Below are 25,852 nucleotides of genomic sequence, written 5' to 3' on the forward strand. Positions count from 1 at the left end.
CCCGGGGGCAGGTGCAGGGGGGGCAGGGCCCAGGGGCAGGGGGGGGCAGGGCCCGGGGGCAGGTGCAGGTGGAGTCAGGGCCTGGGGGCAGGTGCAGGGGGAGGGGGCAGGGCCTGGGGGCAGGTGCAGGGGGAGGGGGCAGGGCCCGGGGGCAGGGTCAGGGGGAGGGGTCAGGTGCAGGGGGAGGGGTCAGGGCTGGGGGGGGGGCAGGTGCAGCTGAGGTCGGGATGGATGGGCTGCACCTGGTCCTAACCAAGGAGGGGCGGTCCACGTGCCCTCAGGCCTGCGCTGCAGAGGGCGCTGCAGGGCGGGTGGCGGGCACTTCCGGCGGGAGGCTGTGGGAGGAGGAGGCGGCTGGGAGGTTAGCAGAGGGAAGGGGGCTCGGGGCGCTGTCAGGCGCTGGGCACCGCTGCGGAGACCACCCATGGGCTCCGGGAGGGAGCCGGCAGCCCCTGCCCAGGCACCTGGAGTCTCGGCCGGAGGGAGGCAGCTCTGCTGAGCCGTTTGAGGGGGATTTCGGCTGACCGTCCCCGGGAAGCACATGCGAGGACCGTGCATGCTCAGCCCAGCCTGCAAACCGAGAGGCCCAGCAGCTGTGCCCGCTACGCGCTGGCTCCAAACTCGGGGGGGGGCAGCAACCGCCAGCCCTGCTTGACCGGTAGGTGAATGCTGATTCGCGGCTTGGTGTTACCACCAGAACTCTCTTGCCTCCCGTCTTCTGGCCGAAATGATATTAACCTGCGGGTTTCCCCAGCCCCGTCTTAAACACAGACTTTTATAAGCCCCGGCCCAGCGCCAGCCGCCGGCACCGCGCGTCACAGCGCCCCCGTGTGGCGACGGGCAGCGCTGCCGCGCTCAGGGGCGGGGACGCTGCGAGGCAGAGGGTTTTGCAAGCGGAGCCAGACGGGCCCTCCGTCCCATCCAATTAGACTCCCGCCCCTGAGCAGCTCGGAGTTTGTGGAATGAAAGGTGCCACGTGGAAATCTGTCCTTGGTCACCTGACACCTCCACAGGAGGCCAGGGGTCCGCGTCGGGGACAATAGCAGCCAGACTCGGTGCAGCGGTCTCCCCGGGGTGAGGGGGGCTCAGGGGGACTGCCCCCCGCGCCTGCAGCGCTGACTCAGGCGTCTGCGCGGAGCAGACCGTGTGTAGATGGAGCCCCGGCTGCCTCGGCAGCAGACAGGTGCCCGTGCAGGGCCTCGGGAGACGGCAGGTGGATGTGAGCACCAGGCTTTGCCAAAAGGACGGCTTCCGTTCTGCCTAACTTGGCGCTGTGGCTAAGGATGCGGGGCCACGGGTGTGAGGTCAGGCGCGACCTAACCCCGCAGCGGTGGGGTTTGCACCAGGCGCAGAATTGGGGGGTGGTGGGGTGGTGGTGGGGGGGAGACAGACACGCTCACTTCCCCAGTCCCACTGCCTGCGGTGCATCTGTCAGATCTGGGTCAGCGGCTGCCTCCCCAGTTCACCCCGCCAGCAGGTGCCTGGAGCAGCGGAGGCAGCTCCTCCAGGCTGCTGGCGGCAGAGCAATCTCGGGGTCAGGGGGGCACTCCTGGAGGGTGTGTATCGGAGGGTAGGGGGGGGGCAGGGGCTCCCCAGTTTCCCTTTCCTCCTTGCAAGCATGGAGGAGGGATATTCAATCAGGGTCTCCGGCTTTGCATTGCCCCTCCTTCTGTCTTGGCTGATCAGGGTGCGGTGCCCAGGCCAGCAGCGCGGACAGCATCTGGAACTTGTTAGAAACTCAAAAGCAGCCCTGAGTGGTTTGGCTCAGTGGATAGAGCATTGGCCTGCAGACTCAAGGGTCCCAAGTTCGATTCCAGCCAAGGGCATGTACCTTGGTTGCGGGCACATCCCCAGAAGGAGGTGTGCAGGAGGCAGCTGATCGATGATTCTCTCTCAGTCTCTATCTCTCTCCCTTTCTCTCTGTAAAAGATCAACAAAATATGTTGTGGTTTTTTTAAAACAAAGAAAAACTCAAAACCTCGGCTGCCCCCACTGGCTGAGCCAGAACTGCATTGTCACAAAACCCTTGGACCACTGTTGTTGTTTTCAACTTTTATTTAAACTTACGTATGAAGTGCATTGGGGTCCCATCGGCAACAAGCACACACAGGTTTCCGAGGTGGGTTTCTATGGGACCAGATCTGTATGCAGCACCGTGTGCCCTCCCCCCAGAGTCTAAACTTCTTATATGGGGACCCCCTTCTCCCCACACCCCCTTCCCCCGGCATCCACCTCACCGCTGTCTGTGTTCACGCGTGTCCGTTCCATGTCCCACACGTGAATGAGATCACACGGCTCTGAGCTTTTCCTGGCTGCCTTACGTCACAAGCATGACGTTCTCCGGGCCCATCCACGTGGTGGCAAATGGCGCCACACCGTGCGTTCTTGTGGCTGAGGAGCCTTCCACAGTGTGTATGGACCACGTCTCCCTCCCCCGGTCCTCGGTGGCAGGACACTCGGTGGTCCTCGTGTCGGGGCCACCGTGAACAGCGCTGCAGGGAACACGGGTGCAGGTATCTTTGCGGGCATGTGATTCCAGTGTCTCGGATTCCTACCCAGGCGTGGGGTTGCTGGGCCGTGCGGTAGCTCTCGTCCTAATCTTCTGAGGCGTCGCCAGACTGCTTTCCGTCGGGGCTGTACAGCCTCCGTCCCCACCGGCAGGGACTGAGGGTCCCTTTTCCCCACGGCCTGTCCGACACTCGTCACTGCCTGTTTGCTGATGATGGGGCCCCCCTGCCAGGCGAGAGGTGCCATCTCCCTGGCGTTCCCTGCCCACAGGCGGTTGGCATTTGCATTACGTTTTGGAGGAGCTTTGCCCTAGGCCAGTGGTCGGCAAACCGCGGCTCGCGAGAGCCCCATGCGGCTCTTTGGCCCCTTGAGTGTGGCTCTTCCACAAAATACCAAGGCCTGGGCGAGTCTATTAATATTTTGAGGAAGTGGCTCCAGAAGAAGTTTAAGTTTAAAAAATGTGGCTCTCCAAAGACATTTCAGCCGAAACCAGTTTGGCTCAGCGGATAGAGCGTCGGCCTGAGGACTCAAGGGTCCCGGGTTCGATTCTGGTCAAGGGCATGTACCTTGGTTGCGGGCATATCCTCAGTACGGGGTGTGCAGGAGGCAGCTGGTCGATGTTGCTCTCCCATCGATGTTTCTAGCTCCTATCCCTCTCCTTTCCTCTCTGTAAAAAAATCAATAAAATGTATTTTTTTAATAAAGAGCTGAGACCGGTTTGGCTCAATCGATAGAGCGTCGGCTTGGGGACTGAAGTGTCCCGGGTTCGATTCCGGTCAAGGGCATGTACCTTGGTTGCGGGCATATCCCCAGTAGGGGGTGTGCAAGAGGCAGCTGATCGATGACTCTCTCTCATCGATGTTTCTAACTCTCTATCTCTCTCCCTTCCTCTCTGTACAAAATCAATAAAATATATTTTAAAAAAAGAATATGTATGTACTAGATGATTATATTAAATAATTAAAAAAAAAAAAGAAATTGCAATTGCCGTCCTGTTGGCATTTGGCTCTGTGGACTGATGAGTTTGCCAACCACTGGCCTAGGTTTCCGGTGTTGCCGGAGCCCTGACTCGAAGGGACCACACCTGGGGAAGCACGGGCAGCGGGAGTCACAGGTGAACCCACTTCGCTCCCCCAGCTGCCCCCCAAGGACGTAGGAAGCTTCAGAGCCAGGCTCAGTTGTTTACACGACTCAGCAAGGACGACAGAGGGCGAGGTCTGCAGGGGGCCCTCCTGGGAGCCAGGAGGAGGGTCTGGCTCACGGGCTATTTCACGGGGTGTATGTCCATCCCCGAAAGGCTGATGTGGGTGCTGGCAGCTAAGCCCAACCTAATCCTGGTGGTGGCACCTTCACCGCGGAGCCTATGCTGGGGCAGAGCTGAGAGCCGGGCCGGGGCGGCCCAGCCATTCCCCACATTCCGCCTTCGCTTTTCCGTTTCAGGGTGGGAGGCAGCCTTGGCATCTCAGAGAGAAAGCCCAGAGGAAGGGGGTGTGGCCCCGGAGTTTGGGGGGTAAATCGGATGCCCGCCTTCAGCTCGCGGTCAGGGAGGGAGAGACGGGCCGGCCAGGGGAAGGCGTCACCCTGCAGGTCACTCGAGGTGAATGTGCACGGTCCCATGGGCGTCAGGGAGGGCATCCTGGGGCCATTTTGAGCACCTGCTGTGACCTAGGGGCCTCGCCACGGAGGGCAGGAGGCGTCGTCACAGCAAAGTGGCAGCAGGGGGCGCCCCGGTGCCCGGCTTCCCTGGCAGCAGAGGCAGGAAAGGGCAGAGGTGGCCTGATTCCCTGGGATGCAGGCCGGTGGCTCTCCTGGCCCCGCAGCCTCCCTGATTGGCATCCGCAGGGAGGAGAGACCCCCCTGGTCTTGATGGCGCCTGAGGGTTCATGTCTGGGGGGGGGGGAGGAGAGAATGGGCGCTAGGAGCTCTGTCTGGGCCTGAGCTTTGCCCTCCTCCTCCCGTCACTGAGGGGGCGGGGGCCGCTGCCTTCCCGTTAGTGCCTTCCTTTTAGGAGAAAAGGAGCCACCTCAACCCGCAGCTCAGCAGCTCCACGCCCTGCTCGAGCCCTCATGCATATTCATCCTGCTTCAAAGAGCACAGCATGGAATATGCAAATGAGCCAGGCAGGAGCTGGTTGGCATTTTGATAATAGCTTTGTCTGAAGAACCCCAGAGACATAGCCTCATCTAGTTCCTCCCTCTCACCCTCTCCTTCTCTCTCCTTCTTTCTCTCTCCCCCTTTCTCCTTCTCTCTCTCCTCTGCCCTGTGTCCCCCTCCTCGTTCTCTTCTCCCTCTCAACCTGCCGGAGAAGAGGATGGTGAATCACAGAACCAGAGCAGCACGTTTGTGCAAGAGCCGGGGGTCTGTGTTCCGGCCGCTGTGTTTCCACTCGCTCTCTCTTCCTCCTTGAACAGCCTCCTCTGCTTCCCCCTCACAACAGCGGTGCCCGGTCTGACTGCCGGCTGCCCTCTGCTCTCGGCGGACCCCTCCCACCTTGTCTGCACGCTCATTCTCTCTCTCCCTCTTCCCCCCTTTCCTCCCTCCTCTTCCCTCTCCCCCCAGAGAGCTCCCTTCTCTTCATTCTTCCTCCTCCTCCCACCTGCTATTTCCCTTCCTTTCTGAAGTCAAGCCGGAAAAGCACCAAGAGCTTGGCCTTGCCCTCTGACGGGCGGGGAGGAAGGCTGGATGTAGCTGTCATCGCGGGCCTCAGTCTCAGTGTGCCTGCTGCGGCCGCCTCCTCTCCCAGTCGGTGGTGGGCAGCGGAACCCGCTCCCAGACCAGGGCAAGGCTCCTGGGCGGTTTGCAGAGCTGCTGCTGCTGCTGCTTTAATATATATTTTTATTGATTTCAGAGAGGAAAGGAGAGGGAGAGAGAGAGAAACATCAATGATGAGAATCACTGATCGGCTGCCTCCTGCAGGCCGCCTACTGGGGATGGAGCCTGCCCGTGGCTGGAATGGAACCTGGGACCCTTCAGTTTGGGAAACACTGCCTACGTGCTCTAAGCGTAGAGCACTAGTTAAGTATACAATTTTACCTCTATGTTCCCAGACATTCTAGTTTTAGCACTTCTTAGTTGGGATTCAGGAATCCGTGATTCTCATCATGAGAGCAGTTTGGGAAACACTGCCTTACACCATCCGGGGCGGGCGGGCGGGCGGGTCTCCTTCGTCTCCATCACCCCCTCGGCTCTCGGAGGAGGAGCCCGGGGCTCTGGGTAGCAGTTGGGTCTCTGCCCCAGAGGCACTGGGCGGGAAAAGACAGTGATGGCTGATGGTGCTGTGGACGTGGCTCCTACCTGGGCGGGCGGGGTGGGCAGGCTGGGTTCACCGCCCCCAGGGCCCTCTCCGGGGCCAGTTTCACTACTCGGATCGGCGGGCAGGAAGGGGAGGGGCGGCCCTCCGAGCAGCGGGTGTTTCAGCCCCGCGTGAGTGAGTGCTGGTAGGTGCTTTCCTGACGCCAGGCGTGGCTGACAGCCTTCAGAATCCCGCGTGTGTGTGCGTGTGCCTGTGTGTGTGTGCCTGTGTGTGCCTGTGTGTGTGCGCGTGCGCGTGCGCGTGTGTGTGTGTGTGTGTGTGTGTGTGTGTGTGGTGTGTGTGTGCGTGTGCGTGTGCGTGTGTGTGTGCGCGCGCGCGCGTGTGTGTGTGTGTGTGTGTGTGTGTGCGTGTGTGTGTGTGTGTGTGTTAAAACTGCACCTTGCTTGCCCACTCCCCCCTTGGATTGTCTGATTGAGCACTGGAAGTGAAACTTGGATGCTTGCAACTCCAGAAGCCTGCGTAGCAACGCTGAGGTGCACCCCAGTTGAGGGCCCTGGGGTAGGAGGCTGAGGGGGTGGGGAGACAAAGATGCCTCTGGGCCTGGAGGTGCTGGGGAGAGAGCAGGTCAAAAGGGCAGCCCGGCCGGTGTGGCTCAGTGGTTGAACCACAAGGCCACAGTTGGATTCCTGGTCAGGGCACATGCCCAGGTTGCAGACTTGATCCCCAGTAGGGGGCGTGCAGGAGGCAGCGGCTCAATGATTTTCTCCCGTCATTGATGTTTCTATCTCTTCTCCCTTCCTCTCTGAAATCAATAATAATAATAATAATTAAAATATATATATATATGTGTTGGCAGTCCAGTCAGCAGAAGCCTGGGCAGTGGCACCAACCTCAGCTTCTCCAGCAGGGGGGTTGGGGGGGCCTGTCCAGCCCCTCCCCCAGGGGAAGCTGGGAAGCCACTGCCCTGTTGTCCCCGGGTCTCGAGTTTCACAGAATTTCAAGTGAAGGGGTGTCCGCTCACCCCTCCCTGTGCGGGAGGCAGCTGATTAGATGCCCCGTGTGCAGGGGGGTTCTTGGCAGAACCTTGGCCAAATCCGGGGGAACCCAGTGTCCTTTTCCCTGCGCGGAGCCTGGGAGGCCGTGGCCGGACGGAGCAGGCCTTCCGTGAGCTGGGTATAATGACACTTTTGCTGTAGTATGAGGGGAACCCCCCTTCCCCCCTCAAACCCACAAAATAACAGGTGGACGGGAGCCACTAGCATACACACCTGAAGTGAGCTCTCTGACTCGTGCTTGGGTGCCATAGGATGAGCCAAATCTGAAATGAAAAGGCATAATGACACCCGCACAACTGGAGGGAATTGTCTTAAATGGCTGATTGTAATGAGATGTACATAAATTGCAAGGCTTGTAATGAAATGAAAGAAGAAAAAAAAATCCTGCCTGATAATACCGGGTAGTAATGTCTACACCTGAAATAAGTCGTCTCGGCGCACGGAGCGTAATGAGATGCATATGATTTCAAGGGGCGTAATGAGATGAGAAATAAATCAGGCGCTTGTCTTCCAAGAAGGATGTGCCGCGAGGCGCACACCTGAAGGGCATTGTCCTAAATGGGTCTGGTCTAATGAGATGCGTTTAATTTGCAAAGGGGGCTAAATGAGTTTGGCCCGGAGAGAGGCTGGGACGTGGGAAAGCGTAAGAGACGCCTGCACTCGAACGTGGGGTAATAAAACCCGCCTGGTCGGTGGGAGGGAAGTAAGATGCCGAAGAGGAATTGCACAGAGGGGGATGCGAGCGGCTTGGTTTCTGCCCGTCCTCAGGGACCCCATGGGCCCGTGGTACTCTGCAACGTGGAGCCAGTCCCCAGCCCATGCCTGGCGCCCAGTAGGGGCCGAGGATGTTCGCCGAGTGAGTGACTGTGGTTGACAAAGCCACAGGAAGTGAAAAGGAGGCACTCTTCCAAAGGAAACAGAAACCTCGCCTCTGATGAGAGCAGTGGTCTTCAAAGTCCTCAGACATCTTGCCTTGAACCCATCCGGGAAGAGATGGCTGTGGATCTTGCCTGTAAGCAATCAGCCCTGGTTGCTTTAGGCCCCAGGCTCAGGGTGCCCCAGAGGGCAGGCAGGCAGGCGGGCAGGCAGGCAGGTAGCAGAGGAGTGGAGATGTCTGAATCAAAGGCTCAGGTAGACTTCGAATCGGAAGGTAGGAGTGTCTTCACTTCCACAAATACGTCATCTCCATTCCCCCCCCCCCCGCCCCCGCCCAAGGCAGAATCCTCCTGCACTATTTATTTTTTTAACTCTTAAAAAAATTTTTTTTTTTAAATTGATTTCAGAGATGAAAGGAGAGGGGGAGAGAGAGAGAATCATTGATCGGCTGCCTCTTGCACACTCCCTACTGGGGATTGAGCCCAAAACCCTGGGCATGTGCCCTTGACCGGAAGTGAACTGTGACCTCCTGGTTCATAGGCTGATGCTCAACCACTGACCCACACTGGCCGGGTCATTTTTTTACTCTTAATGGAGCATTGAGCAGACATCAGTGTTTCCCTTCTTAAAAACAACCACTCTAACATCGGAGACACACACACACACACCAAAAAAAAAAAAAAAAAAAAAAAAAAAGGGAGGGAGAGGAGAGAAGCATAACTAACCAAGAGCCAAGCACTTAGGGACAGCCTGGTAGTCAGTGGCGGCTGACCCTCAGCCACGGTACTGAGACCACATCCTAAGGGGCGGCAGTGATCCAAGCACACCCAACTGCAACCCTGTGGGACTGTAGTCCCCAGCTGCCTCATGGCCAGGAGCCTGCATCTGTATGTGCAATCTTTAAAAAAATTATTTTATTTTATTTTATTGACTTTTTACAGAGAGGAAGGGAGAGGGATAGAGAGTTAGAAACATCCGTCAGCTGCCTCCGGCACACACCCAAAGTACATGCCCTTGACTGGAATCAAACCCGGGACCTTTCAGTCCGCAGACCAATGCTCTATCCACTGAGCCAAATGGGTTTCGGCTTTATATGCAATCTATTTTTTTAAAAATATATTTTATTGATTTTATACAGAGAGGAAGGGAGAGAGATAGAGAGTTAGAAACATCGATGAGAGAGAGTCATCGATCAGCTGCCTCTTGCACACCCTCTACTGGGGATATGCCCGCAACCAAGGTACATGCCCTTGACCGGAATCGAACCCGGGACCCTTCAGTCCCCAAGCCGACGCTCTATCCATTGAGCCAAACCGGTCCCGGCTATATGCAATCTTTTAACTTTCAAATGTTGGCACAAAAAAATGAAAAATCAATGTGTGGTCCAAACAAAACATGTCGGCGAACTGAGTTTGACCTGAGCTCCACATTTGCAATTCAGGATAATGAAGTTCAAGGCCACGACCAGAATCAGGTCACGGTGTCACCACGATGGGGGCCTCCTGAGCACACGGTCTACTCGAAATTGAGTCCCTCAAGGCAGGAGCCTTGTCCTTGCTGATCACAGCTGTGCCCTTGGTATCTGCCTGGGACAGTCAGTGCCCAGAGAACACAGGTAGAATGGACGGGTCCAAGCGGACTGCCATCACAGCATCATGGCCTCATCCTGCCATGTTCAGGGCAGTAGAGGGGTCCCGTGGTGAAGGAAGCATTGCTCTGGCCATCAACTCCCTTGAGTGGGAATCTCCAAACCAGAAAGGTCTGGGATGGGTGTCGGGCCAGAAGTTAGTGTGTGTGTGTGTGTGTGTGTGTGTGTGTGTAAGGAAATCTCTTTTAAGCTCCGGCTGGTGGCAGGTCTCTGCTGTTTGCCCAGCTCACCCGGCAGGTGTGCTGGGTGGCGGTGGGTGGGGCTGGGTGCATGAGAGCAGTGACCCGTAGCCACCTCCAGCCTGGCTCTAAGATGCCCACGGGCCATGCACCCGGTGCAGCCTTTGGGAAAAGGAACAAGGAATTCCTCCTCCTGCCTCTAGGCCGATACCCCAGACTTCTCGGCACCAGCCCGACAAGGTCACCTCTGGGCTGAAGGTCACAGAGAGACTGCCTCTCCCTTGTGAGATGAGCGATGAGCTGCCCCTGAATTCCTTCCTGCCCCAGGGAGTAGAGAGCTGAACGCTGGGTTCCAGGGCAGGCTCCCCGGGGGACACTGATTTGGGATCAAACGTGGCAGTCAAGCCCGGCCGGTGTGGCTCAGTGTTAACCAGGAGGTCACAGATCCATCCCTGGTCAGGGCACAGGCCCGGGTGCAGGCTGGATCCCCAGGGTGGGGCGTGCAGGAGGCAGCCCATCAGTGATTCTCACCATTGATGTTTCTATGTCTCTTTCCCTCTCCCTTCCTCTCTGAAATCAATCAATCCATCAATCAATCTAAAGATGAATGTGGCAGTCAAGACTTCTCTGGGATAGGGCGAGGGTGGGCATGTGAGGGCTGGGGAGGCAGTGGTGGCACCGGCTTCAATGATGAGAACCCTTGGAGCCCAAGATGGAGGTGGGAGAAGCGAAGGCCTTTGGAAGGAGGTGGAATCGGGTGGGAGACACGGCCACGCCCTCCACTCTTTGGGGAAGCCATTAGGAAAGTGCCAACAGAGCTCTCTCCCGTCCGCTCGCCCTCATCGCTTTGTCTTGGCTGTCCCCCTCCCCAGGATGGAAACCGAGGTCCCCAGAGAGCCCTCTGCCGTCCCCTCCCGCGGAGGCAGTCAGTTCAGCAAAGGGTGTGCTCCGGGCCAGCCCCACTGACCGCAGGAAAAGAGGACACGCAGCACTCGGCAGGTAATAAGATTTACTGGAAACTTCTCAGCCACATTCAGCACTGGCTTGGTGGATACATCAGAGGGAGGTTGCATAACATTAGGCAGGTGGAGGGGCCGGGAGGAGGGTGTGCGGGCACGTGTGTGCGGTGTGCCTGTGCCGGGCCTGGCGCCTGTCCAGAGTGGGGTGTGTGTGTGTGTGTATGTGTGCGCGTGCGTGCATGCGTGTGAGTTTGTGTGTTTATGTGTTAACAAGATGAACGAACCCGGAGAGGAGATGTATTTTATCCCACTGCCAAAAAAGCTAGACTCTCTGCTACCTGTGGCATCAAAAGGGCGTAAAAAAATGATCGAATCACCAAGATTATAAATAAGGTTATTTGTTTCTCAAAAATCCCCAGTAAAACATTAAATATCAGCTCTTTTGGGGGGAGAAATACATTCATTTCAGGGAGACCTCGGGAAAGCGACCATCCTTCTGCTCCACCCCGATGAGGTGGGGGGGGGGGGCTGAGGGTCCCCTTGGGTCAGGCAGGGTGGCCGCTCATGTCCTGCCACTGAGGGAGACGCTAGAGCGGACCCGGTGGGAAACACACTTGCAGCCGGTCCTGTCCTCACAGCCGCTGGGGTGGGGGTGGAAGGAGGGGTGCCCGATGTGGGGACTGGAGGTTGGGGTGGGCGTGTCAGGGCAGACGGAGGGCCTCCTCCTGCGGGAGCCCCAGTCGTGTCCCCCCCCCCCCCCCCCCCCGGGCGGTGTGCGAGGTGGTGTGCAGGCCCGCGAGGCGGGTGCAGGGAGGGGCACCGCTTGGCTCTGGGGTGCCCTCCCCCACACTTTGGAAATGGACGGCGGAGGGATGTAGCACCTTCTCCAACCCCGGGGCTTCCGGTTGGGCTGAAATGCTTCTCTCCGCTGTTGCTCTGAAGGATGAAATGAAGGCGAGGATGGAGGCCGAGGAAGCCGGCCTGGGGGCCTGGAGCGGGAGGCAACCCTGACCCGCTGCACCCTCTGCCGTCTGAGCTGGCACATCGGGGGTGAGACACCATGGTCCTGTCGTCTCGGGGGCCGAGTTCTGGGAACACCTGGGAACGGCCGTCACTCCCACAGCCACACCTTGATGTGCCCCCAGCTCAGGCTCTGCCACCTCCTTGGGTCCTGAAGACCCCGGGGAAGGGACCCCTCTAAACCTCCTGCAATTTGAGCCCAGCTTACCGCTCTTTGCACAGGGAGAGAGGGAAGGAGGGAGGGTGGGAGAGAGAGAAAGAGAGAGAGAGACAGAGACAGACTCTGGTGGCTCCTTCCCTCTCTCCCAAGTCCATGCTGCCTGAGCCCAGAGGTGGGCCGGGGAGGACCTGGCTGCAGCCCCGGGAATCCAGGTCTCACTCCGACCTGCACCATGCGATGCCTCAGCCCCTCCCTCGCCTCCAGCCGCCGGCCGGCTGTGCTGTGTGCCGCTCCCTCTGGCCCTTGGCGGTCTCTCGGGGGCTGGGACAGAGCCCCGTGTGTCTGCCTCTCCTCCTGCTCTGCCTCAGTGCGGGCTGCGAACCGTCCAGTCCTTCCGCCGGGGCCCCTGGTGCCGAATGTCCTCGGGGTTCGCCGGATCCAGACCTCACCCCCGCCTTCCCGCCGGGCTGCGTGGCCGGCCCCGGCAGGGTCCCCGCGGCCGGGAGGCAGGGCTGGGTGTCACAGGAGCTCGGTGGGTGGGAAGGAGCAGGTGTCCCCTCTGCGTTGTGTCAAGCTACCGGTTCTGGGAAGCGAGGGCCCCGCTTCCTCGGTGCCGCCTGCCCGTGTCCCCTCCCCCCACCCCCACCCCGAACCCCCCGACGACGCTGCTGCCGCTCAGTGGTCAGTGCCGTTGGGCTGCCAACTACTCCAGGGAGTCACTGTGTTCCAAGCCCAGGTCACTGACGTTCGTCGTCTGCAGCTCATCGGCCTCCTCTTCCAGGTCCTCCTCCTCCTCCTCCTCCTCCATCTCGTCCTCCTCCTCCTCCTCCGTCCCATCCAGCGAGTCATCGTGTGCGGCCATCATGGCCTGCTGCATGGCCATGGTGGCGTTGTCCGAGGACAGGGACTGCAGGTTGTCCAGGCTGAGGGAGCCTGCGGGAGGGGAGCGGAGCGGAGGGTCAGGCTGGGGGCCTCGGTGTCGGAGGGTTCGGTGGGCCGGCTCAGGGGGGGCGGTGAGCTGGCAGTTGCTGGCATGAAGCCCCTGCTCAGCACCCCCACCTGCCCCTCCCAGCAGCGCGCCCCCAGCCACCTTTAGCCTCTCCTATGGAAACACGTTAAATACATGTGACTTGCTAACGCTTTAAACACGTTAAATACATGTGACTTGCTAACGCTTCTGTAGCGTTAGCAAGTCAGACAGTGAAGGCGTTAGCTGGAGGTGACACGGTCAGGCACGAGAGAGAGAGAGAGAGAGAGAGAGAGAGAGAGAGAGAGAGAGAGAGAGAGGGAGAGGGAGAGAGAGAGAGAGCGAGAGAGCGAGCGCGAACACTAAACTCCCCCCCCCCCCCCCCCCCCCCCCGCTGACCCAGCTCACAGCCTGCTTTTCCCGCCATCCCTCACGAGACAGCTGCCCCTCACACGGGAACCGCCATGCGGCCGCCTAAGTGCACGCACACATGCAGGCAGGGCAGCACATGTGCAGGCAGGGATGTACGCATGCACCCCCCCCCCCCCCCCCAGCTCGCTCTCCTGCGCTGAGCTATAAATGTCTGGCTCATTGAATTATTCATGATGCGCAGGCGACCGGCAGTGAAAACGGTGCCTGTGCGGTGTGCAATGGGGAGGCTGGGAAACAAAGCCCCTCTCGCCGCTGCCTCTCCGGGGTGTACGGACGGCGCTGGCTCTGAGCCGCTCCGGCGGGAGTGGGAGCGAGGAGGGGGCTCCGCGGAGCAGTCGTGGGCTCCGATGCCCACTGGCCCCCCGGCCTCTGGAGATGGCTCTCGGCCTGTTAATGCAAATCCTCCTCCTCCCCGGTCTGTCCACACCCTTTGGCTGTGACAGAGCAGATGTTCAGCCCGTGGATCTCTGAGCAGCTGTGTCCCCCCCCTCCCACCCCCACCAGCCCAGGCCCGGTCCTCACCGTCGGGGTTGGTCCCCGGGGCGCCCCCCTGCGGCTGCAGCACCCCCGCGGCGATGGAGTTGGGCCAGAACCTCTGGGTGGGCCGGTGCTGGGACTTGATCTTCTTGGCTTTGGGGGCGGGGTCTGGGTTGCTGGCATCAAGCATGGGCTGCAGGATGCGCCTCCGGGCGTTGATGAACCTGCCCAGGGGTGAATGTGGAGGTGGGATCAGTCACACCTGCACAGAGGTGGGGTGTGTGTGTGTGTGTGTGTGTGTGTGAGAGAGAGCAGAGAGGGCTAAGCTGCTTCCAGACCCAGCAGCTGGTCCACCGGACACAACAGACTGGGTCTGACTGGGGGTGACAGCCCAGCTGGGAAAGGGCTCTGGGCCCCGAGGACTCATGGAGTCGCTTGGCAACCACGAGGCAGCGTGGGACGGATGCCCGAGGGTCAGAGATCTCTACTCGGACCCGTCGGGGTTGAACAGAGGACGGGAGAGCACTAACCTCTGACTTCTCTCCGAGGACCGAGGGGGCTCAGATCAGGGAGCCCAACTCCCGTGTGTGCTCCCACCCAGCCAGGCCCCCCGCCCTATCAGACTTCTCACAGCCCCGCTGGACACAGAGAAGGGGAAACTGAGGCCCCTGTGCGGTCAGAACGGCCGACGCTTCCTCCTCCTCCCCACCACTGCTTTGCAGAAGGCTTCAGTTTACGTTGAGCTCACATGAGGAGGGACGGGGGGCAGACCAGGTGACCGCCGGTGGCCCCTGCAGTCCTTGGCTGCAGGCGCTTGTGTCTGCAGTGCAGGGGGGGCTGGGTTTTCTGGCCAGCGATGTTCCTGGCACAGTTTCCCAGCAGAGGGCGCTAAGAAGCTGCAAATGAAACTGATCCTGGCTTTCTGCTTCCGGTCCAAATGGGAGGACATGGTGTGGTGGCTGCGACCGACCAACCGACCAACCGAGGCAGGACGAGGCTTTCTAGTCTCTCCTCCGGGCTGTGTATTCCCTTGCCAGGCAAGTGGCCTCTGCCTTGAGAGCCCGGGGGCGGACGGTGCTAACTCACCAGTTATTGACTTGCAAGAGGGTGAGGTTTGTCTGGGCCGCGATCTGCCTTTTCTCATCCTCCGTGGGGTAGGGATGCTGAAATGAGAGGTGAGCGGCTGGTGAGGGGTGGGCACGTGGTGGCCTGGCCCCCGTAGGGACCGTGCCCGGGTCACAGACCCTGCCCTGGGCTTGTGGGGTGGAAGCCCAAATGGAGAAAGTGTGATGTTTATTTCCCGAAAGAATGGGCTTATGGCTTGGCCAGTGGCTGCCCCACGTCTTTGGCTCCACAATGGGGCCCCCCCCCCAGCCCTCAACTCAACCCCCCCTAACGGGACCATTACGGGACCATTACGGATGTTAATAGCCTCTGAGGCGCTCTACATGCTCCTCACCTGGTCGCACCCCGACCCCTTCCCCTCCCGCAGCGCAGGGCGGGCACTGCAGTGTGGAGGCACACCGTGGCACCGGAAGCCACAGCATGTGAGGAGGTGGTAAATGGAGTGAATGGATCCACTCCCTGCAAGTTAGCTGATATGTACTGTGTACCCACTGTGCGCCGGTTCATGCTAGGCATCTGGGAAGCAGGAGGTGGAGCGACATCACTGCTCGCATATACGTCATGGCCTGCACAGGCTCCACACACTTCCTTCCGCTGACTGAGGCCCGCACCCGCCCGTGTGAGGCAGGCCCCTCCGTGCCGCCTTCCCGCCCTGCAGGCCACGCACTGGGCGGCTTCTCCGTGTGCCCTGCGCTGCGCTCCCTGTCGTTTGCTGCTCAGCCCTTCAGAGCCGAGTCCAGTTTCCCTCCCGTCGCTCCTGATGCCATCTGACAAGGTTTTGAGGGGGTGGCCGGGTGGGGGAGGGGTGTGGAGAGGAAGGGGTGCAGAGTCTATGCCACCCTGGAGCTCTCCAGCCCACGCCCCGACCACGTGTGTCTCTCTCACAGACTGTGGCGGAGACCTGGTCTTACTACCTCACCTTCCACATGCAGACGGCACAGCAGTGACCGCTGAGCGGAAGGCGGGTGCTGGGGTTGGGAAGTGGGCGCCATAGGAGCTAAGGAGAGAGGGTGTGGGCCAGAGGCCAGGGGAGGCTGAACAATGAGGTTTTGAGAGGCAGTGGGAAGGGGTCCTTCCAGCTCCCTGGGCGGAGAGCGACATGCTGGCTGGGTCTGTGTGTCTTTTCAGGCCTGGGCACCGGGCATAAAGGTGCGGTGAGTGTCTGAGTGGGTCAGAGCCTTGCCCGGAAGCCAGAGGCGATCGGGGGGTCTCCTGAGGCGGAGGGCGAAAAGCCGGCAGCATCCGCAGGCCAGGATCACTCCCTAGGGTTGAGGGGGTGGTAGAGGGGTGTTTGGGCTTCCCAAAGACTGGGACCCACACCCCAGCTCCTGACTAGCTGTGAGCGCAGGCATGCCACTCGCAAAGCCGCCTAAAGGGTAAATGAAATTATCCTTGTGAAGCGCACGCTCAGTAAGAGGGGCTCTTCCTGCTGCTGTTATCGGGTGACGTCAGCAAGGTGCTCGAGGGTCTGTAAGGAGTGAGTTTACCATCAGCCGCCTCGGGAGTGCCCTCTATCAGTGACAGGAAGCAAGGGGCTCTGCGGGTCTCGCACCCCTGGCCCAGAGTCATCAGACTTCGAATTGTTTAATTCACACCTCCGACCCGCCCGCCAGCCACGCCGGGGCAGTGGGACTTGTGACTTGTGCAATAGTAAGATTCTAACGGAAGGAAAGCACCTCCATGTCAAGGAGCCGGTCCCCGCCGGCTGGAGGTGGGAGGAGAGGCTGCAGCCCAGGAGGAGAGCAGCAGGGGCTCTGTGCGCCCACTCAGACGCTCACTGCACCTTGGTGCCCGGTGCCCGGGCCTGAAAGACACACAGACCCACACCCTGCTCCCTGGGGTGGTCCCCCCCCCCCCCCCCGCCCCGCACCAAGGAGCCCGCACCAAGGAGCCCGGCTGTCCCCGGCCAGCCGGTCTGAGGACACAGCAAAGCTTTCCTGGGCTCATGAGGCCCTTCCTGCCTCTGCAACACAGATTCCTCCTCCGGATGCTCTTCCCCCACGTTCCCCCGCGAAGACCTGTCACAGGTGAAATCCGCCCCACAGAGTCCTGGAGAGGCTGTTCCTAATCCCTTGGGGCCGTGGTCAGCAAACTGCGGCTCTCGGGCCACATGCGGCTCTTTGGCCCCTTGAGTGTGGCTTTTCCACAAAATCCCACAGCCTGGACGAGTCTATTTTGAAGTTTTAAGTTTAAAAAATGTAGCTCTCCAAAGAAATGTCAATCGTCATACTGTTGACATTTAGCTCTTTGGGCTAATGAGTTTGCCGACCACGGCCCTGGGGCAAAGCTGGCCTCAGTGCAGGCGAAGGACAGCACAGCCCACTCCCTGACCATCCGGGAAGGATCCCGGGCAGCACCCAGGCTTATTAGATTCTGTGCTCCAGTGTTCAGACCAGCAGCAGGTGGAGGAGAAGCTCAATGCCTACTGAACAGATGAGTGAACACCCCCAAACAACGCCGGCTTTTCCCTTAGCAAAGCTGGCCTCACCGGCCGCGCCTGTTCACCAGCTACAGGTGCCGGGAAGCCACTGCCATGAAGAGCTCAGAGCTGAGAGGGAAGGGCGCTGGGCCAGAGGAAAACCCCTGTATTAAAGGGCAGGTGTAGGTGGTGGTGGTGGTGGTGGTGGTGGTGGTGGTGGTGGTGGTGGGTGCTGATTGGTCAGGAGGGCTGCCCCAGAGAAGGAGGGGGCGGGCCCTCGGGGCGGGAGCCCTGCACTAGGACTGCGAAGAGCCAGCCAGACGCCAATCTCTTCCCCTGTAAGGACCCCTGAGAAGGGGGCTCAGCCCCCAGGAAGTGCTGTTTGCTGCCTCTAAGGAGGCTCTGGTGTGGCCTCCGTGTGTGTGGGTGTCACAAACCCACAGATGAACACGCTACCGCTGCACGGAGAGGGCCAAGTGGAGCCTATGGAGGCCGGCTGGTGTTCCCTGTGGATGAGGGTGTTAACCTTCGTCCCGGGAGAGTGCCGGTCCCAGCGCCCCTCTCTCCAGGAACCCAGATCTCAGGGGCACGTGATGGAGGCCATTGGCGGGGGGGGGGGGGGGGGGCAGCAGCCTGGTGCGGCCTGGGGGACAGGTGTGTGCGCTGGAACATTCCTGGCGCCGCATCTGACAGCTCGTGGGAGCCGTCCAGCCTCTGCCAGCTCAGAGCAGATGGTTCCTGAGGACACAGTCAAAATAGCCTGGCCCCGCGCAGCCCTGGCCCGGCCGTGCTACTTTTAGCACCACTGGAAGGACTCGGGGCCAAGGGCAGGGCAGGAACCCAGAGGGACCGGGGCCGTCTCGCCGTGCGGCTGCTCAGGGGCTCCCTGGGGGACCCCGGGAGGGAGGCACAGGCAGCGGCCTCCGGAAGTAGATAATTCCTCCTGGAAAAGGGCGCAGACGAGCTGGAAAAGGACAGGTCCCCCGCCCCCACCCCCCACCCCCAGGGCCCGCGTGGGGCCACGTGTGACTAGGAGCGCTGCCTGTGGCTCAGGATGGCCCTGGGGAGGTCAGTGCCACCCAGCACTCATCAGCGGGGTGACCTTGGCGACTGGTTGGCTGATGTCTTAGTTTCCTCCGAGCAAACAGAAATTAAGGCGTTGGGGGGGCGGTTCCATGCGCTAGGCCACTAAAGCTGCGCCCTCCATGGGCTCACTCCAGACAGTGGGGCGACGCCTCCCAGGCATCCTATCTCGATGAGTGTTTAGTCTCTAGAGGAGGAGTGACGCAGGGAATCTAACCCAGATGGTCCCTGCCTCCCTGACACCTCTCTTCGCAGCCCATGGCCAAAGTCTCCGGCTCAGCTGAAGCTGAGGCGTCCTTCAGTTTTAAGAGTGGGTCTGCCTGGGTCAGAAGGAGGCTTGGCCAGGGCGGGTGGAGAGGGGCCAGGCCACTGCTGTCACTGAGAGCCACCACGAGACTGCCTTCCACCCCCAGCCCATGCCGAGAAGCACAGGCCGGCCAGGTTACTGCGGGACACAGCCCAGGATGGAGCCTCCACCGTGTCCTCAGCCGGAGCCGGCATCGCCCAGGGCCAGCCGCACCCTCTCACCAAACCACGTGGGCGAGGCCTGAGGCCCATGCTGTCAGCTCTACATTGCTCTAGGCCAGTGGTCGGCAAACCGCAGCACGCAAGCCACGTGCGTGTTCGAACGCCACTTTTTCAAAACAGACTCCCCCCCAGGCCGAAAACCGACTTCTGCGCCTGGGCCATGAAGTTTCAATCGCACTGTATGTGTGCGCCGCACGTGGTATTTTGTAGAAGAGCCACACTCAAAGGGCCAAAGAGCCGCAGTTTGCCGACCGACCTCTGCTCTAGGAGGCTCAGAGGCCAACCAGAGGGGGCAGCCGGATGGCGAGGCCCGGAAACATCCCTTGTCTCATCAACAGCCGGCGCCCCCTGGCTCAGAGATGCTAATGGCTGAACAGCCTTTAGAATGGAGCGAAGCACAAGGAGAGCCGCCTCCTGCAGCCGCCCCGGCTCAGAGCGTCCTTTCCTGGGCTCTGTGCTTACACCTCTCCCCCCGACCTGAGCACACACAGAAAAGCACAAACGACTCGAACGTGTAGCTTCACGCATCATCACAGACACCCATGTGACCACCACCCAGGTCAAAAAAGAGGGGACTGACAGCAGCCGGAACCCCCACCGTCACTACCCTAAGGTGACCCGATGTCCTGCTTTTGGTGGGACAGTTCCGATTTTTAACTATTTGTACCCCGTCCCGTGGCATTTTAAAAAAGTCCCGATGTTTGGAAAGATTCTTTTAAATCTTTTGGACTTCTTTAAAATGCCGCGGGACGCGGGACGAATTGTTAAAAATCGTGACGTCTGGTCACCTTACACTACCCCCAATGATAACCTGGTTTTTATGGTACTTCCGTCCTTGCCTTTTTTGTCCATGTTACATCCTGACACATTATGGTTTGGCTTTGGGGCCCTATAAACGAGCCATCTAGCATGTATCTCTGACTCGACAGTGTAGCCGTGAGACTCATTTTTGGCATTTTTGTGTGACCATAGCTGTCCATTCTCTCTGCCGTCTATCTTTCCCTTGTAACAATTTCCCATCTTCCCCCCGACCCCATCCTGTAATCTCAAAGCTGCTCTCCTCCCTCTGGGCGCTGTTTCAACATCCTTCACCCTGAGGCAAGATGGTGCCTTCTTAACCCGCTCCTGACCCGCCCACCCCTCCTGCTGCCCCTCCCGGGAGTTCCGAGCGCCCACCCTCCTCAGCATCCCCCAGGATGGTGGCCGCCCAATGAGACAGGCTGCGAGTGTTTGAGAAAAGGGTTCGGTCCTTCCTCTCCACCCCCACCTCATCAGCGGGGGAGGGTACGCAGGAGCCTGTCGGGTGGGGGCGCGCTGCCCAGCTCTGGGGCGGAGTCTGGGAGGCAGCTGGGAGAAGCAGGTGAGAACACGGACTAGGGGCCCGCCTGCCGGCTCTGCATCCTGGTCTCTCACCAGCTTGAGGCCTTCGGCTCCTTACTCTTTCCTCTCCCGGAAAATGGGGGGAGAGTTCCACCTCCCTCGGGGCCACAGTGAAGATGAAACGAGGTAGTATTTGGAAGGGGCGCGGGATGCTGCCGGCACAGTCTGCGAGTGTTTGTTACGTAAATGACAGAAGGTAAGCCTGCCGCTGGGCACGTGGCTCCATCTCCGTAAAGGCCGCAGGTCACTGTCCGTCTCTGCCAAGGGCCCCAGCGGCCCTTCGGCACCTGCAGGAGGGTGCTCCCTTCTGCAGAGGGTGTCCCTTCCTGGTTGCTGGACCGCACCAGCCCCCGCGCACATGATGGGAGCGTTTCCTCCCAGCTGGGTCACATGATGGGGTGTTTCTTTCTAACCTGGGTCACGTGATGGGGGCATTTCCTTCTAACCTGGGTCTCTGGTTTCCTGGGGGGGGGGGGGGGGTGCTCTGAGGTTAGAAATCTCCCCTGGCCCTGTTTTTTTTTTGGGGGGGGGGGGGGGAATCTGAGCTGCAGGCTCCCGTGGAGTGTTCTGGGGCTCAATGTAAGCCAGTCTCCCACATCCCTCTTTTCAGCTCAGCTCCATCCAACCCTGCAGCTGACTGGCCTTGGACAACATGCCCTGGTTTTTGAATGGAGACCCCGATCTTCTCTCCTCCCCTGGGACTTGCTGCTGTGACACCGGCCGCTGTGGCACACACCCTGGACTGCGGCTGCCCTAGGGCATGCCTTAGCACTCCATCCTTCCTGGGGAGGCGGAGGGCAGCTTCCGGGGCCTGTCCTCCCTACGTCCTGACGTGTCCCAGGCAGAAATGCAAGGCCTGATGCCCCCCCTCGCACTGAGAGAGGAAGGCAGCCGGAGCCCAGCGGGCCTCACTCCCCGCCTCCAGGTGTGCCTCCCACCCTGGGGCTGCGGGTGCGGGGGCCTGAGCTGCTCTATTCCGAGAGGCAGCAGCCACAGCCCAGGTGCCACAGGCTCCCCAGGCTGCACGGAGGAGAAAAAGGGACAGGACACTGACATCTCTCAGCTGGGAGGATGGCTCGGTCCCTTTGGCCAGAAGGAACTGCCGGCCAGTCAGGGACACTGATGACCTGTCAGGAGTAATTAGAATCCAAATGATCCCCCTCCTCCTCGTCCCTCCCAATCCTGAACCCTAGCCCCCTTCCAGGCGCAGCAGCCCACACCCCAGCTCCTCCACTGAATCCTGTTAACTACTGTCTCCTGCTGCACACGTCCTGGAGGTCAGAGGGCAGCCCTCCCTCCCCCACCCCCGGGCAGGGTTACTTCCCACCAGACTTTCAGCAGCGCCCCCACAATAAAGAACAGGTGTGCAGGGGTGTCGTCCTTAGCCTCCGTCCCCCCAGGGGTGGCGTGGTGGAGTCCCTGGCCAATGCCCAGCTACAAGCAGCCTGGATGTGTGCCATCCCAACGGCAGGGGAGCCGGGCTCTGCTGAGGTCATTCACCCTCCACTCTGAAGGCCTGTGAGTTTCTGTTGAACTCAAGCCCGTCTCCCTGCTCATCCAGCCTCAGAGCACCGACTCTCTGACGCCCCACAGCCGGCCGCGGCTCGGCTGCTCCCCTCGTAAGAGGCGTTCCACTCCTCACTACATCCCTAAAGGTTTTGGCTAACTCAGACACTACAGAACCCACAGGGTCCTCAGTGAGCTGCTGGACGTGAACTCTCACCGGCTTCTCCGGGCACCTATGACACAGGAATCATTGTTCCCATTTCACACACACGGGAAAACCGAGCCAGGGGTTAGAGACTGGCCGCAGGTCACACAAGTGGTAAAGAGCCCAGTTCGCGCCCTGTGTCTTTAACCACATTCACCCAGCTCTGCCCCGGCGCCTCCGCCAGGCGCTGTGCTTTAACTCATCACTGATATCCTCTCCACGGTGGGCCTCATCATCCCCATCTTACTGAAATCAATGGACCCGTTCAAGGTCACATGGCAAATAAAGATAGAGGTGGGTTCAGTCTCAGGTCTGCCTGCCTCCAGAGCCTTAGACATGGTCGGCAAACTCATAAGTCAACAGAGCCAAATATCAACAGTACAACTGGAATTTCTTTGGAGAGCCAAATTTTTTAAACTTAAACTTCTTCTAACACCACTTCTTCAAAATAGACTCGCCCAGACTGCGGTATTTTGAGGAAGAGCCACACACTCAAGGGGCCAAAGAGCCGCATGTGGCTCGCGAGCCGCAGTTTGCTGACCCCGGCCCTCAACCAGCCAGCCTTTTCCACAGACCCATCAGCCCTGGACGCTCCGTCATATGACAAGTTTCCTGTTAATCTGAGCAGACACTCCCCATCATGGCTGCTCAGCAAAGGACCTTCTGAAATCTGATGCTCAGCCCTGCACACACCATCCTAGACGTGTCCACAGCACAGATGGTCTACTCCTCTCACCTCTGCGGATTCCTCCACTCCCCAACCTTTGGGCACGCGTGTTTGTATAACTGCACCTGATTTCGGGCTGACCACACAGGTGAATGTGCATAATTTATCCCCTAGTTAAATGACCATGCCCCCGAGGGCTGAAATCACGCCCCATACCTGGAGCCTTGGTGCTGGTGGGCAGATACGTTAATTAGGATTTAGATCACATTTTCCCATGGCAACACGCTATTTTGAAAACAGCTGTTTTCCGGGCTCCCCTCCAAGGCCCGTTGGGTTAGAGATGGCTGTTCTGGCGGAGGGAAGGGCAGACAAGAGATCTGCTTTCAGGGGACAGAGCCAGGCCTGGGGGCTCTCTGAGATGGGTCAGCACAGACTTTGCCGGCTTCTTTTCTGTGCACGCCCCCTCCCTTCCCTTCTCTCCCCCACCCCCACCCCCACCCCGGACTGGCCTGTGCTTTCTGACACAGCATTCTGAGTCGGAGGCCTCTGGCTTCTGGACTTCAGTGTCTACTTCCTGGAACTACATTTGTGATGATGCAGACAAAGCTTTTGTCAGATTCTCAGCAAGGTCAGGGGTCTAGGGGGACAGGGTGGGGGAGGGGAGGGAGGAGGGGGGTAAAGAACTGCTAGAAACCCTTCCTCTAGCACCCCATTCTGGCTGGTCTTCTCAAAAGGCTGTGCCACCAGTCAAACAGGTCCCAGCCTTCCACGCTGGCTGCTCCCAGGAGGCTGGTCGCAGCTGAGGGGGAGCGGAGAGGCAGCTTTGGATAATTCACACTAAGTGTGAATGAGTGATGGCCTCCTGGATGCCCGAGGCATCTGCTTGGGAAGGGATTTTACAGTTTTAAACCCATCTCTGATGAGTGAAACCTCAGACAGCGAGGACGTCAAAGGAAAAAGCAGGCGAGCTATTTTGGATCAAGAATGGTTCAGTCTCCCTAAGCCATTTTCTTGCTTTTTAAGCTTTTCTTCTTCTTCTTTTTTTTTTTTTTTTCCTTCCCAGATTCTCTAGAAGCGTCAGGATTTCTCTCTGCATTTGCCAAGGCAGGGCTGCTGAGGGGTCCCGGAGCGAGACTGGAGGCAGCTGCAGCAGTGCTGTGTGGGCATCGGACAGAGGCTTTCACACCCTCGTCTCATTCTAGCTCCACAACAGCCCTACTGGCTGCAGCCTGAGACCCCATTTTACAGCTGAGGAGACTGAGGCCCAGGCCCCCTGGCAGGTGGACAGGGCAGTGAAACTCAACTCCGGATCCTGCCTCCAGGTACCGGGTCCTCTCCTCCGGCCGCACTGTTTTGTTTGTAAGAGACTCGCGGATGGATGCTGTCAGCGGGTCTCTGACGGAGATAAAGGTAATAATGCCCTTAGAACTTAACCTGTTAACCGAGCAGGACTTATAAATACGTCAAACGTAAACAATATCTGGAACGAGGAGGGCATATGAATACGTCCTTGAAATATATGTTGTGCCCTGAAACGGACAGTATATATTTTTTTGTAATCTTTATAATTTTTTGTAAAATTTATAATTTTTTAATTAGATGTTTCCATTTTTTTGTTGGTATTCTTTTCTGCATTTGTTTGTAATTTTGTATTTTCCTTTGTGCTTTATATGTAAATAAACGAAAAAATATATATTTCATTTATTTTAATTAAGTATAAATAAAAAATAATAATATGAAATGACGTCCACCGGGCGTGACGTACTGACACATCCTAGTGAAAGAGTATGCGCCCGTTATTCATTGTGTCATTAACAAGGGAACTCCCCGGTTAACAGGCTAATGCGATGCGAGGCACAGTGAAGGTGGCAGCCACGTGAAGCCTGTCTGCTGACTGACTGAAGGCGACACCGCGGTGCGGAGGCAGCTGCTAGCTTTCACCTCCTCACCCCTGTGACCAGGAGCCCACGTGCAGGGCCCCGGCTGTACCCCGATTCCCCTCAGGGGTGAGCCCAGCGCTGTGGGCGAGGGAGCTGGGAGTCCGTCGGAGTCCCTAAGCCTGGGACGGGCTCGGAATCCTGGGCAGATCCGAGTGCTCACTCTGAGCGGCGTTACTCGGAACCGCTGTCCATCAGCGGATGGGAGGATGAACAAGCCGCGGTCCGTTCAAACCAGAGCGCCCTGGCCAGCGGCACCATGGAATGAGGCACTGATACTTGTCACAAGACGAGGGAGCCGTGAAAACATTATGCCGAGGGTCAGGACAGTCACAAAATACCCCAATTATAGGACTCCGTTCACGGGGGATATACGGAACAGGCCGACCCACAGCGACAGGAAGTGTCTGGGGGCTGGGGAGTGATGCTAACGGTACCGATTTCGCTCAGGGACGAGGAGATATTCTGGGATAGACAGTGGGGACGATGACACAGGCCTGTGAGTGCACCACAAAGCTCTGAAGGGTGCAGTGGGAAAGTGTGGGTTTTATGACGTGTGAGTTATATTTCAATAAAAGAATCACACAGGGAAGCCTCCTGGTGCTTTTCCTGCCCTCGGCTCTTGTGATGACAGAGGGCTCAGGGGGGCCTGGGGCCAGGCCCCGGCTCAGTGTGGCCCATGGAGAGCCGCCCCCCCCCCAGAAGATGTGGGGTGGACGGCAGCCAGCAGAGCAGACTGTGGCCCTGGCTGGGCGCTGACCGGGCTTGCCAATGTGATGAGCAGGAAGGGAGAAGACAGGAAGGGACTACAGGGCAGCCTCGCGGGATCTGGAACTAGGGCCGGGCATATAAAACCCCACGCCTCTCCCAGGACCGGGCTTTGTGCTTCAGCTGAAAGCTGGGGTCCCCTTGTCCCACCTGCCCGGAGCCCAGAGATGCCATGGGTTCCTGGGTCATGGTGGAAGCTGTACAGCCCAGTGGGCAAGAAAGCAGAGCCTCGAGTTACACAGACATGGGTTCAAATCCTGCGTGCGGGGCCTTGGGGCACGTGGTACCTTCCTTGAGACTAGTTGCCTTATTTGTAAAATATGGATAATAGTGGTGCCCACCTTCTGCGGGGCTGGGTGGATCCTGAAATGGTGAAGATGCTAGCAGAGGTCTGGCTCACTGTGGGGGTCATGCAGGGCAGCTCCTTTGATGGGTGGGGGGAGGGGGCTTGCTAGGGCTGGTTTCCCCCCACCCCTTTTCCACACAGAATATTCTGTAAAGCTGCTCATGTGTTGGAGTGGGGAGGGGGGAAGGGGCTATAACCCAGAAAACAGCCATATTTTGGATGGAAATCAGCAGAATCACCCAGCAGGGCAGGAAGAGACTGGGATCTGGAGTGGGGGACAGGCCAGAAGCTGGGGAGGAAGTACGGGCCCTCTGCTGCATTTCTCACCCGCTCTGGGTTTCTAGGGAACCACTG

At 59.0% G+C, this 25,852-nt stretch overlaps 1 protein-coding gene and 1 long non-coding RNA gene across 6 annotated transcripts in view; one reads left to right on the plus strand and one right to left on the minus strand.

Annotated features, from left to right (window-relative positions):
- The first annotated feature begins 544 nt into the window (after positions 1 to 544).
- On the plus strand, positions 545 to 23,951 carry LOC123652839. Of its 3 annotated transcripts, none has more exons than XR_006742350.1 (3): positions 545 to 658; positions 10,392 to 10,518; positions 23,511 to 23,951. It is a non-coding gene; the product is annotated as an uncharacterized LOC123652839 (long non-coding RNA). The 3 variants fall into 3 exon arrangements; XR_006742349.1 differs by lacking the exon at positions 23,511 to 23,951 and adding an exon at positions 20,680 to 22,169; XR_006742348.1 differs by lacking the exon at positions 23,511 to 23,951 and adding an exon at positions 11,421 to 11,520.
- PKNOX2 (PBX/knotted 1 homeobox 2) overlaps positions 10,512 to 25,852 on the minus strand; it is a 229,807-nt gene continuing 214,466 nt past the window's right edge. For all 3 annotated transcript variants that reach the window (XM_036449445.2, XM_036449441.2, XM_036449442.2), the window contains 3 exons: positions 14,621 to 14,697; positions 13,580 to 13,758; positions 10,512 to 12,591 (listed from right to left, as the gene is read on the minus strand). In XM_036449445.2, coding sequence (XP_036305338.1) covers positions 12,362 to 12,591; positions 13,580 to 13,758; positions 14,621 to 14,697 — 486 coding nt within the window. In that variant the 3' untranslated portion in view covers positions 10,512 to 12,361. The remainder of the gene's footprint in view (positions 12,592 to 13,579; positions 13,759 to 14,620; positions 14,698 to 25,852) is intronic.

Source organism: Pipistrellus kuhlii, unplaced genomic scaffold, assembly GCF_014108245.1.
Source record: "Pipistrellus kuhlii isolate mPipKuh1 unplaced genomic scaffold, mPipKuh1.p scaffold_m20_p_20, whole genome shotgun sequence".
Lineage (NCBI taxonomy): Eukaryota > Metazoa > Chordata > Mammalia > Chiroptera > Vespertilionidae > Pipistrellus > Pipistrellus kuhlii.